This window comes from Xenopus tropicalis, chromosome 8 (assembly GCF_000004195.4).
Source record: "Xenopus tropicalis strain Nigerian chromosome 8, UCB_Xtro_10.0, whole genome shotgun sequence".
NCBI lineage: Eukaryota > Metazoa > Chordata > Amphibia > Anura > Pipidae > Xenopus > Xenopus tropicalis.
This window is the reverse complement of record NC_030684.2, coordinates 4685504-4698068: the sequence shown is the minus strand read 5'-3', so window position 1 is coordinate 4698068 and position 12565 is coordinate 4685504. Positions and strand designations below refer to the sequence as shown.

The following is a 12565-nucleotide window of genomic DNA, read 5'->3' as shown; positions in this document are numbered from 1 at the left end:
GGGGTAATTATATCTTAGTTGGGATCAAGTACAGGTACTGTTTTATTATTACAGAGAAAAGGGAATCATTTAACCATTAAATAAACCCAATAGGGCTGTTCTGCCCCCAATAAGGGGTAATTATATCTTAGTTGGGATCAAGTACAGGTACTGTTTTATTATTACAGAGAAAAGGGAATCATTTAACCATGAAATAAACCCAATAGGGCTGTTCTGCCCCAATAAGGGGTAATTATATCTTAGTTGGGATCAAGTACAGGTACTGTTTTATTATTACAGAGAAAAGGGAATCATTTAACCATTAAATAAACCCAATAGGGCTGTTCTGCCCCAATAAGGGGTAATTATATCTTAGTTGGGATCAAGTACAGGTACTGTTTTATTATTACAGAGAAAAGGGAATCATTTAACCATGAAATAAACCCAATAGGGCTGTTCTGCCCCCAATAAGGGGTAATTATATCTTAGTTGGGATCAAGTACAGGTACTGTTTTATTATTACAGAGAAAAGGGAATCATTTAACCATGAAATAAACCCAATAGGGCTGTTCTGCCCCCAATAAGGGGTAATTATATCTTAGTTGGGATCAAGTACAGGTACTGTTTTATTATTACAGAGAAAATAAACCCAATAGGATTGTTTAAATCACTGGATTAATTCCTGGTAGTACCAAAGCCCCCCTCCTCTGCAGCTGCCTACTCAGAATGAAATGAAGAAGCCCCCCATCCCTGACTGTAAGAAGGGGAATGTTGAGCTCTTGGCTCAATGACAATATACAGAGCGGAGGGTTTGATAGGATCCCATATGGCAGCTGTATGAGGTTCCTCGCAGAGTAATGCGATACCCACTCGCTCCCCCCCAGAGCTGAATGCAATCACACTGAGACCCGGAGACTGAATTAAAACTAGACGGGTCGACGGTAAAATTAGTCATGTGTTCTAATCATCGCCAAACAGCGGCCATGTTTGCTAACATTGACTTTCCTATGGCCGTGCCAAGCTTTCCCTTTACTGTCTGCACCGTTTCCCCCCTCAGCCCTCTGCTTTCCCCATTGGCACCTCTATGGGCCGAGCAGATCAAACGCTACTGACCCAGATTTGCCCACTTTGCGCCACTGAAACCGCCCGTGTCCCTAGGAGTCTCCTTTCAAGTCCCGAATGGAAATTAATGAACAAATCATCCCTTTTCCATGTCCAAACATCATGCACATTTCCTTAGTAAAGGCAACCTTATACATTATACTCATGGATTCTGCACTGAGATCATCTGTTTCATTTTCCCTTTGGCAATGCCAAGAAATTAAAAAATGTTACCTAACCCCACCCCCCAAAAAAATAGCGGGGGGGGGGGGATACTGGTTGGTAATGATATTTCTTGGTCTTAAACATCATCTTACAAGGTACCAAAAGCTCCGTCATTTATTGAGAATGGAAGAAAGGAGATATTGCCATCAGCATAGATCTGGGTTCTTTACTGTTAGGGAAAAAAGGTCATTGGGCAGTGATGTTGGGGATCAGGCTCAAAGTCGGGGTTCCATCCCACAGGGGGTCAGTTGGGTTGGGCTCAGGGCTCAGTCAGGGAAGGTTCCCACTAGATGGTGGAACAGTGTTGCTGGGAGTTGCTCCCATTCAGCCACAAGAGCATTAGTCAGGTTGGGCAGTGATGTTGGGGATCAGGCTCACAGTCGGGGTTCCATCCCACAGGGGGTCAGTTGGGTTGGGCTCAGGGCTCAGTCAGGGAAGGTTCCCACTAGATGGTGGAACAGTGTTGCTGGGAGTTGCTCCCATTCAGCCACAAGAGCATTAGTCAGGTTGGGCAGTGATGTTGGGGATCAGGCTCACAGTTGGGGTTCCATCCCACAGGGGGCAGTTGGGTTGGGCTCAGGGCTCAGTCAGGGAAGGTTCCCACTAGATGGTGGAACAGTGTTGCTGGGAGTTGCTCCCATTCAGCCACAAGAGCATTAGTCAGGTTGGACACTGATGTTGGGGATCAGGCTCACAGTCGGGGTTCCATCCCACAGGGGTCAGTTGGGTTGGGCTCAGGGCTCAGTCAGGGAAGGTTCCCACTAGATGGTGGAACAGTGTTGCTGGGAGTTGCTCCCATTCAGCCACAAGAGCATTAGTCAGGTTGGGCAGTGATGTTGGGGATCAGGCTCACAGTCGGGGTTCCATCCCACAGGGGGGCAGTTGGGTTGGGCTCAGGGCTCAGTCAGGGAAGGTTCCCACTAGATGGTGGAACAGTGTTGCTGGGAGTTGCTCCCATTCAGCCACAAGGGCATTAGTCAGGTTGGGCAGTGATGTTGGGGATCAGGCTCACAGTCGGGGTTCCATCCCACAGGGGGGCAGTTGGGTTGGGCTCAGGGCCCCGGCTTAATCGGACCTATTCCCAAGCTGCCTGTAAAGAACCCAAACCCTACACTGGTACAAGCCGGCGGCTCAGCCAACTTTACTACTTTTAACACCTCGGTCAGACTGTAAAAGGGTTACGGGCGACCCCCCCCCCTCTCGCCAATCGGAAATACGAGATCTGTAAATATTGATATAACTCGGCTGCGATAATTCCCTCCCTAAGTGGTTATGTCGACACTTTATAAACGACAATAAAAACGAAATTAGAGGGTAAACAGATCATAAAGATGGTGCTGTAATGAGGAAACCGGTGCGGGCCGGGGGGCTATATGCTGGGCTGTGGGGCAAATGGGGGTCGGGGGGCTATATGCTGGGCTGTGGGGCAAATGGGGGCCGGGGGGCTATATGCTGGGCTGTGGGGCAGATGGGGGCCGGGGGGCTATATGCTGGGCTGTGGGGCAGATGGGCTGTGGGGCAGATGGGGGCCGGGGGGCTATATGCTGGGCTGTGGGGCAGACGGGGGCCGGGGGGCTATATGCTGGGCTGTGGGGCAGATGGGCTGTGGGGCAGATGGGGGCCGGGGGGCTATATGCTGGGCTGTGGGGCAGACGGGGGCCAGGGGGCTATATATATGCTGGGCTGTGGGGCAGATGGGGGGCTATATGCTGGGCTGTGGGGCAGATGGGGGCCGGGGGGCTATATGCTGGGCTGTGGGGCAGACGGGGGCCAGGGGGCTATATATATGCTGGGCTGTGGGGCAGATGGGGGCTATATGCTGGGCTGTGGGGCAGATGGGGGCCGGGGGGCTATATGCTGGGCTGTGGGGCAGACGGGGGCCAGCGGGCTATATATATGCTGGGCTGTGGGGCAGATGGGGGCTATATGCTGGGCTGTGGGGCAGATGGGGGCCGGGGGGCTATATGCTGGGCTGTGGGGCAGACGGGGGCCAGGGGGCTATATATATGCTGGGCTGTGGGGCAGATGGGGGGCTATATGCTGGGCTGTGGGGCAGATGGGGCCGGGGGGCTATATGCTGGGCTGTGGGGGCAGACGGGGGCCAGGGGGCTATATATATGCTGGGGCTGTGGGGCAGATGGGGGGCTATATGCTGGGCTGTGGGGCAGATGGGGGCCGGGGGGCTATATGCTGGGCTGTGGGGCAGACGGGGGCCAGCGGGCTATATATATGCTGGGCTGTGGGGCAGATGGGGGGCTATATGCTGGGCTGTGGGGCAGATGGGGGCCGGGGGGCTATATGCTGGGCTGTGGGGCAGACGGGGGCCAGCGGGCTATATATATGCTGGGCTGTGGGGCAGATGGGGGGCTATATGCTGGGCTGTGGGGCAGATGGGGGGCTATATGCTGGGCTGTGGGGCAGATGGGGGCCGGGGGGCTATATGCTGGGCTGTGGGGCAGACGGGGGCCAGGGGGCTATATATATGCTGGGCTGTGGGGCAGATGGGGGCTATATGCTGGGCTGTGGGGCAGATGGGGGCCGGGGGGCTATATGCTGGGCTGTGGGGCAGACGGGGGCCAGGGGGCTATATATATGCTGGGCTGTGGGGCAGATGGGGGGCTATATGTTGGGCTGTGGGGCAGATGGGGGCCGGGGGGCTATATGCTGGGCTGTGGGGCAGATGGGGGCCAGGGGGCTATATGCTGGGCTGTGGGGCAGACGGGGGCCAGCGGGCTATATATATGCTGGGCTGTGGGGCAGATGGGGGGCTATATGCTGGGCTGTGGGGCAGATGGGGGCCGGGGGGCTATATGCTGGGCTGTGGGGCAGATGGGGGCCAGGGGGCTATATGCTGGGCTGTGGGGCAGACGGGGGCCAGCGGGCTATATATATATGCTGGGCTGTGTTTCTGGCTGCTCTGTCCCCATTCCCTTCCTATATTGTTCTATTGTTCTTCCCGGCCAATCTGCCGTTTGTCATTGCCCCGTACTCACTGCAGCTGCTGACAGATCCCATTTCCACTTTATACCCCCCCCCCCGCGCCCTGTCCTATCTCACCTGCAGGATCTGATAATAAAATAAATACCTTCCTCCAAACTGCAATATACCCCCCCCCCCCCCCCAGAGCAGAAATGTTTTCTTAAAAGCTTCCCGGCCGAGGATACAGTTACACACTCACTTCCTCTGGATACTGGCCAATATCTCTCTGATACTGGTACATACTGGGCTCGGCTCTTTCATCCCATACACCTTTTATATACAGAGAAGGAATGTTCTGGGCACACAATAAGCTGTACCCCCATACTGTACTGTCTAAGGGAAACACTATGGCACCCCCTACCCATATGTATAAATACAAATATACAGAGAGGGAATGTTCTGGGCACACAATAAGCTGTACCCCCATACTGTACTGTCTAAGGGAAACACTATGGCACCCCCTACCCATATGTATAAATACAAATATACAGAGAAGGAATGTTCTGGGCACACAATAAGCTGTACCCCCATACTGTACTGTCTAAGGGAAACACTATGGCACCTCCTAGCCATATGTATAAATACAAATATACAGAGAAGGAATGTTCTGGGCACACAATAAGCTGTACCCCCATACTGTACTGTCTAAGGGAAACACTATGGCACCTCCTACCCATATGTATAAATACAAATATACAGAGAAGGAATGTTCTGGGCACACAATAAGCTGTACCATGCTGTTATAAAACGATTTATCCCTTTAGAGGAAGGAATGCTCGTCAGATCCCAGTTTCTCAAGTGCTTAATAATACGACTCTCTTCATAAACTTGGCCTGGAATCTTAATCTGCATGAGCTCGTTACACTCAATTGAACTGCAAACGAGGCACATTAATAATGGATTCCCGTACGCTCTTAAATTCCACATTTAATAAAGCACGGAAGAATGGGCCCTCTGTATGTGGCCCTAGAGTAATTTTTAGGCTTGAGTAAATACTCAGATAGATAATACTCACTGTATATACTCTATGGTGGAGAAGTTTACTCTATGGTGGAGAATCTTGGCGGTGAAGTTCACTCTATGGTGGACGATCTTGGTGGAGAATTTTACTCTATGGTGGAGAATCTTGGTGGAGAAGTTTACTCTATGGTGGAGAACCTTGGTGGAGAAGTTTACTCTATGGTAGAGAATCTTGGTGGAGAAGTTTACTCTATGGTGGAGAATCTTGGAGGAGAAGTATACTCTATGGTGGAGAATCTTGGTGGAGAAGTATACTCTATGGTGGAGAAGTTTACTCTATGGTGGAGAATCTTGGAGGAGAAGTATACTCTATGGTGGAGAATCTTGGTGGAGAAGTATACTCTATGGTGGAGAAGTTTACTCTATGGTGGAGAAGTATACTCTATGGTGGAGAAATATACTCTATGGTGGAGAAATATACTCTATGGTGGAGAAGTTTACTCTATGGTGGAGAATCTTGGTGGAGAAGTTTACTCTATGGTGGAGAATCTTGGTGGAGAAGTTTACTTTATGGTGGAGAATCTTGGTGGAGAAGTTTACTCTATGGTGGAGAAGTTTACTCTATGGTGGAGAATCTTGGTGGAGAAGTTTACTCTATGGTGGAGAAGTTTACACTATGGTGGAGAATCTTGGTGCAGAAGTTTACTCTATGGTGGAGAATCTTAGGGGAGAATTTTACTCTATGGTGGAGAAGTTTACTCTATGGTGGAGAATCTTAGGGGAGAAATTTACTCTATGGTGGAGAAGTTTACTCTATGGTGGAGAATCTTGGTGGAGAAGTTTACTCTATGGTGGAGAAGTTTACTCTATGGTGGAGAATCTTGGTGGAGAAGTTTACTCTATGGTGGAGAATCTTGGTGGAGAAGTTAACTCTATGGATTCTACAGGGAACAGGTATAGGAGGTCTCAAGACTCGAGCCTCAGCTGCACTTAGGTCACATTAATCCAATGGAAAGGGTCATGGTTATGGCTATAGCCATTTCACAATTCAGTGCTCCAACAAACCCATGAAACCCAACGTTGGCTGCGACCACCAACTACTTCAGCCTAAATGTGAGCACATGGAACCCAGGCAACAGAGACAGAGGGGGTTCCTAAGGAAAATACTGGGCCATTGCAAGATACTGTACAACAGGTATGCGATGACCTATGAACAAAAGCTCCTGGTACCCAATTTTGGGGACGTACGCCTTTGGGCATGAAGGTGTCACTGTTGAGATTGATGGCACTCTAAAAACAATTGAAAACTTTTGTGGTCGTCAATGACCCCACCACTTAACGGCCGGCATGCTAGGTTGAAAAGAGAAGTAGACAAAGCAAAGGAGAAGCTAACCCAGGTGATAGCACCCAAAAAGGACTACTCAGAGAGAGAAGGTTCACTTGCCTAGGCATAGACCTCTCTATCAACCAAGAGTTATTAGAGGCTGAAGTTGGGGTGTCCCCAGATTTGGTTGTGACATGTGATCTCCATGGACAGATTGGGAGGTGGCCATGGAATGGTTCTGGTAAGCCCACTTGGCCGGGTATGTTCTGTACGTTCATCCTGCAGGTCTAGTCATACAATCCACATAGGCCAGCCCCCCTTGAAGAGCCCTGCTTTAATGCAAACACAACTAGCCAGGGGGCTTCTGGCTGGTCAATGGTGGTCCAGCCTGCCCCAAATGGACAAGAGCCAGAATGACTTGGGGAGCCTTCAGCTTGTTGGGGTAATTCTTTGTGTTAAACCATAAACTGACCTTCCTTAACGCTGACAATAAATTCTGTCTCACGGGTTTAAAGGGGAAGTTTTAACTTTTACTATGTTACAAAATGGCCAATTCTAAGCAACTTTTCAATTGGTCTTCATTATTTAAACAGTTTTTGAATCATTTGCCTTCTTCTTCTACGTTTTTGCAGCTTTCAAATGGGGGTCACTGACCCCGGCAGCCAAAACCTATTGCTCTGTGAGGCTCCAGTTTTATTGTTATTGTTACTTTTTATTCCTTATCTTTCTATTCAGCCCCTCCCCTATTCATATTTCTGTCTCTCATTCAAACCACTCCCTGGTTGCTAAGGTAATTTGAGCCCTAGCAACAGGATAACCGACCCCGGCAGCCAAAACCTATTGCTCTGTGAGGCTCCAGTTTTATTGTTATTGTTACTTTTTATTCCTTATCTTCCTATTCAGTCCCTCTCCTATTCATATACCAGCCTCTCATTCAAACCACTCCCTGGTTGCTAAGGTAATTTGGACCCTAGCAACCAGACAGCTTCTGAAACCAAACTCAAAAATTGAAATAACTAAAAAGTTACAAATAATAAAAAATGAAGACCAATTGAAATTTTTCTCAGAATATCACTCTCTACAACCTACTACTTAACTCAAAGGTGAACAAGCCCTTTAGGGGTTCCCCTGGGGGGTGTATAATGCCCGGCACTGGCTATCTGCCCTAAATGTGATTTTTTTCAATGGGAAGAGAGCAGAGAGAATGCTGGGAAGAGAGTCTCTGTTGCTATGGGAGGGAATGCCAGCAAAGCTCCGTGTGTGTTCCCGCTCGGTGTTTACAGAGAGAAAATAGCCGAGCTGCCAGACTTGGCTACCGCGGGGGCTTCTCCCAGTGACCAAATAGGAAAACAAACCTGAGAATGGCAGAACTTGTCAGCGGGGTAATTACAGACTGGCGTTAAAACACCAAACCCACTTTCCAATAGAGGGAAATGATTGGCCGGGAAGGGGAGTGCGGTCGGGGGGGAAGAGTCGAGGGGTTCTGGGGGAAGGAATGGGAGTTACCCACCTCGGGGAGGATTTCTTTGAATACCGGCACGTCCATCAGCGTGATCTGACTCTGCAATAGAACAAGGGGAGAAATGAGCCAAACTGCCCCCTGTATGTGAGCAAAAGCCCCAGGAGGGGGCTCAATAGGGTGCTGATATGGGATGGGGCAGGTATGGGATGTAGGACTTACTGGCATCTCCAGGGAATGGTCCCTGGGTGGCAGTTGCCTCTCCTCCATATTGGAGATAGGGGGCTAATTTACAAAGACTGGGCAAGTTTGCACCTGGGCAGTAACCCATAGTAACCAGAGGTAATTAGCTTTTTTCAGCCAGCTGCAAGTTGAACAATGAGACATATGATTGGTTGCCATGAGTTACTAGTGAGTGAGTGACTAGTGAGTGACTAGTGAGCTTTGGTCCTAGTGAGTGAGTGTCTAGTGAGTGAGTGTCTAGTCAGTGAGTGTCTAGTCAGTGAGTGTCTAGTCAGTGAGTGTCTAGTGAGTAACTCATGAGTGACTGGTGAGTGACCAGTGAGTGTCTAGTGAGTAACTTAGTAAGCGAGTATCTAGTGAGTGAGTGTCAAGTGAGTGACTGGTGGGTGACTTAATAAGCGAGTGTCTTGTCAGTGACCAGTGAGAGACTAGTGAGTGAGTGAGTGAGTGAGTGAGTGACTAGTGAGTGACCAGTGAGTGTCTAGTGAGTGACCAGTGAGTGTCTAGTGAGTGACCAGTGAGTGACTAGTGAGAGACCAGTGAGTGACTAGTGAGAGACCAGTGAGTGACTAGTGAGAGACCAGTGAGTGAGTGTCTAGTGAGTGACCACTGAGAGACTAGTGAGTGGGTAGTGAGTGTCTAGTGAGTGACCAGTGAGTGAGCAGTGAGTGTCTAGTGAGTGACCACTGAGAGACTAGTGAGTGACCAGTGAGTGTCTAGTGAGTGACCAGTGAGTGTCTAGTGAGCGACCAGTGAGTGACCAGTGAGTGAGTGACTAGTGAGTGACCAGTGAGAGACCAGTGAGTGAGAGACCAGTGAGTGACCAGTGAGTGAGAGACCAGTGAGTGACCAGTGAGTGACCAGTAAGTGAGTGACCAGTGAGTGAGAGACCAGTGAGTGAGAGACCAGTGAGTGAGAGACCAGTGAGTGAGAGACCAGTGAGTAAGAGACCAGTGAGAGACTAGTAAGTGAGTGACCAGTGAGTGAGAGACCAGTGAGTGACCAGTGAGTAAGAGACCAGTGAGAGACCAGTGAGTGACCAGTGAGTGACCAGTGAGTGAGAGACCAGTGAGTGAGAGATCAGTGAGTGACCAGTGAGTGAGAGACCAGTGAGTGAGAGACCAGTGAGAGACCAGTGAGAGACCAGTGAGTGACCAGTGAGTGAGTGACCAGTGAGTAAGAGACCAGTGAGAGACTAGTAAGTGAGTGACCAGTGAGTGAGAGACCAGTGAGTGACCAGTGAGAGACCAGTGAGTGAGAGACCAGTGAGTGACCAGTGAGTGAGAGACCAGTGAGTGACCAGTGAGAGACCAGTGAGTGAGAGACCAGTGAGTGACCAGTGAGTAAGAGACCAGTGAGAGACCAGTGAGTGAGAGACCAGTAAGAGACCAGTGAGTGAGAGACCAGTGAGAGACCAGTGAGTGAGAGATCAGTGAGTGACCAGTGAGTGAGTGACCAGTGAGAGACCAGTGAGTGAGTAACCGGTGAGTGTTGATACTGTACTTACAGCAAACTCCTCAGGAGTCACTTTCAACACGTCGAACACGACGGCATCATAACTCTTATTGGCGTAGTCTGAGCTCTGCCCATCCATAGAGTCGGAACTGCTGCTGCCCTGGGAACAACAACAACAGGCACAACCATTATACCCCAGCGCCCATAGCCAAACCCTCACACCTATATCACTGTTATTTTCATTATTTCAGCGCTTTTACACCGCTAACATGCTCATTTCCTAACAGAAGTAGGAAATAACAGGGTTAAAATGGCAGCGTTCTGTCCCATCATGCCGGCCCTGTATATATTAAGCTCCATGTACATAGCGGCAGTATAAATAACCCTGGCACTGGGCCCCCCCCGGCTATAAAATAGTATCCCCTTTGAGAGCCGGCCGCAGAAATTATGCGAAAGTAATAGGCCAATCAATATACACCTTTTCATTTTCACACCTACGGGCTCCAGAAGTGGTTTATCCCTAACCCCGCGGCCGAACACTCGGCCAATTATACCAAATAAATCACTTTTTTTTCGTATTTATTCAGTTTGATTGGCACTTGCTGCCCGTCTGGAACAGAAAAATAAAAAAAGCCCCGGGATTTACTGGAATTTACATTTTGCGCCCCGGGTAAACCCGCAGGTCAATACCATTAAACTGGCGTTTTTGGCCGACGTGGCCAGGAATGTAAACCGAGCCATTTGTACAGTCATGGAACATTAATCTGCGGCCCCCGGCCGGGGGGGGGTATTGGATTTTACAGGTTTATGACAAAATTTCAAAAATAATATCTATTTACAGTAAATCTGTCTGTCTGGGAATATTCGGGCATCCGACCGGCCGGCCAGGTGTTGGCCGAGCTGCATTGGTCAAGGGGCGCATTGTGACGGGGCCCAGACTCGTGGGGGCTGCAGCTTCCAGACCGGGGTGCGCGGGGCTGTGTGACTTTCTACAGGTCAATAACACATTCATTATTCATCTCTATTTTTATGAGAAGGAGGGTTTTCCTGACGTTTAAATCTGCAGCTCCGGGCGGAACGGACACAGAATATTTTCTCTCCCTGTCGCTGTGTGTATATACTGTGAGTGCAAGCTCTGCAGCCAACTAATCATCTATATACTATATAACCACAAGTATGGGGGACCCCTGATGTTTGGGGTTCAGGCTCACAGTCGGGGTTCCATCCCACAGGGGGGCAGTTGGGTTGGGCTCAGGGCTCAGTCAGGGAAGGTTCCCACTAGATGGTGGAACAGTGTTGCTGGGAGTTGCTCCCATTCAGCCACAAGAGCATTAGTCAGGTTGGGCAGTGATGTTGGGGATCAGGCTCACAGTCGGGGTTCCATCCCACAGGGGGGCAGTTGGGTTGGGCTCAGGGCTCAGTCAGGGAAGGTTCCCACTAGATGGTGGAACAGTGTTGCTGGGAGTTGCTCCCATTCAGCCACAAGAGCATTAGTCAGGTTGGGCAGTGATGTTGGGGATCAGGCTCACAGTCGGGGTTCCATCCCACAGGGGGTCAGTTGGGTTGGGCTCAGGGCTCAGTCAGGGAAGGTTCCCACTAGATGGTGGAACAGTGTTGCTGGGAGTTGCTCCCATTCAGCCACAAGAGCATTAGTCAGGTTGGGCAGTGATGTTGGGGATCAGGCTCACAGTCGGGGTTCCATCCCACAGGGGTCAGTTGGGTTGGGCTCAGGGCTCAGTCAGGGAAGGTTCCCACTAGATGGTGGAACAGTGTTGCTGGGAGTTGCTCCCATTCAGCCACAAGAGCATTAGTCAGGTTGGGCAGTGATGTTGGGGTTCAGGCTCACAGTCGGGGTTCCATCCCACAGGGGGTCAGTTGGGTTGGGCTCAGGGCTCAGTCAGGGAAACTCCTCCTTACCACAAAAACAGAGACAAACCACTGAACAAGCCCATACAGTAGCCCCAGCCTGCCGTATACTATATACCCCTGTAACTATCATTTAACTGAAAATGGATCGTTCCATAAACAGAACCCGAGCCCATAAAAGACATTTTTATAGGGAACCTAATAATTATGGCGGGGGGGGCACTTGGGGTATTAAATGTCCCAATAACCAACCTGACATTATTATTACAGGGTCACTCTCCAATAATTCCCATAAGCCCCTTATTAAGGAAAGCCCTGTACTCTGGGACATCCCATTGGAGCCGAGGGGGGGGGGGATAAAGGCAACACTGAGCTACTTTATCTCTGGCGGCGCTGGTATCTGTACTTGGCTGGAATGTGCTACATGGGGGGGGGGGGGGAATGGCAAGATCCCAGGGGAGGGATAAATATTTGGGAAACGCTTGTGCAACATCCCTACTGGAACAAAGGGCTCGGAGCAAACCATATGCATTTCTTGGGAAAGATAATCACATGGGGGGGGGGGTAATTATTTTGTTTTTTCCCTGCGGCCGTAGCCAATAGGAGTTCAGGTTGCCAAGGACTGGGGGATCCCTATGGAACATTCCATTCTTGTATAGGGGTGGGGCTCAGACGGCCAGTGTGGGTACAGAGGGTTGGGCTGTCTGCTGGGGGGGGGTAGGGAATGTACATTAGGGCAAAGATGGGGGGCAACATTCAGAGGTACTGGGCAGGGCGCCATCAGGGGAGATAGGGGGCGCTCCTAGGATCATTGAGGAGGCGGGGCTAATTGGGGGCAGGATTTAGCATGAGAAAGGTCAGGCGGATATGGGGCCACTGCATGTATTTCCATTGAGGTCCCATCTAAAGGGCACAGGAGGCAAGTGGGAACTGCCTACTGAGGTTGTAGTATGAGGCCCTTCAGTTCTCATGGG

General features: G+C 50.1%; 1 protein-coding gene across 4 annotated transcripts in view; it reads right to left on the bottom strand.

Moving 5' to 3' along the window:
• The window catches only part of ralgps1 (Ral GEF with PH domain and SH3 binding motif 1), a 197615-nt gene that overhangs the window by 150362 nt on the left and 34688 nt on the right, over positions 1-12565 (bottom strand). For all 4 annotated transcript variants that reach the window (XM_031891078.1, XM_031891079.1, XM_031891076.1 and 1 more), the window contains exons 4-5: positions 9778-9885; positions 8079-8129 (exon numbers count right to left, since the gene is read on the bottom strand). In XM_031891078.1, coding sequence (XP_031746938.1) covers positions 8079-8129; positions 9778-9885 — 159 coding nt within the window. The remainder of the gene's footprint in view (positions 1-8078; positions 8130-9777; positions 9886-12565) is intronic.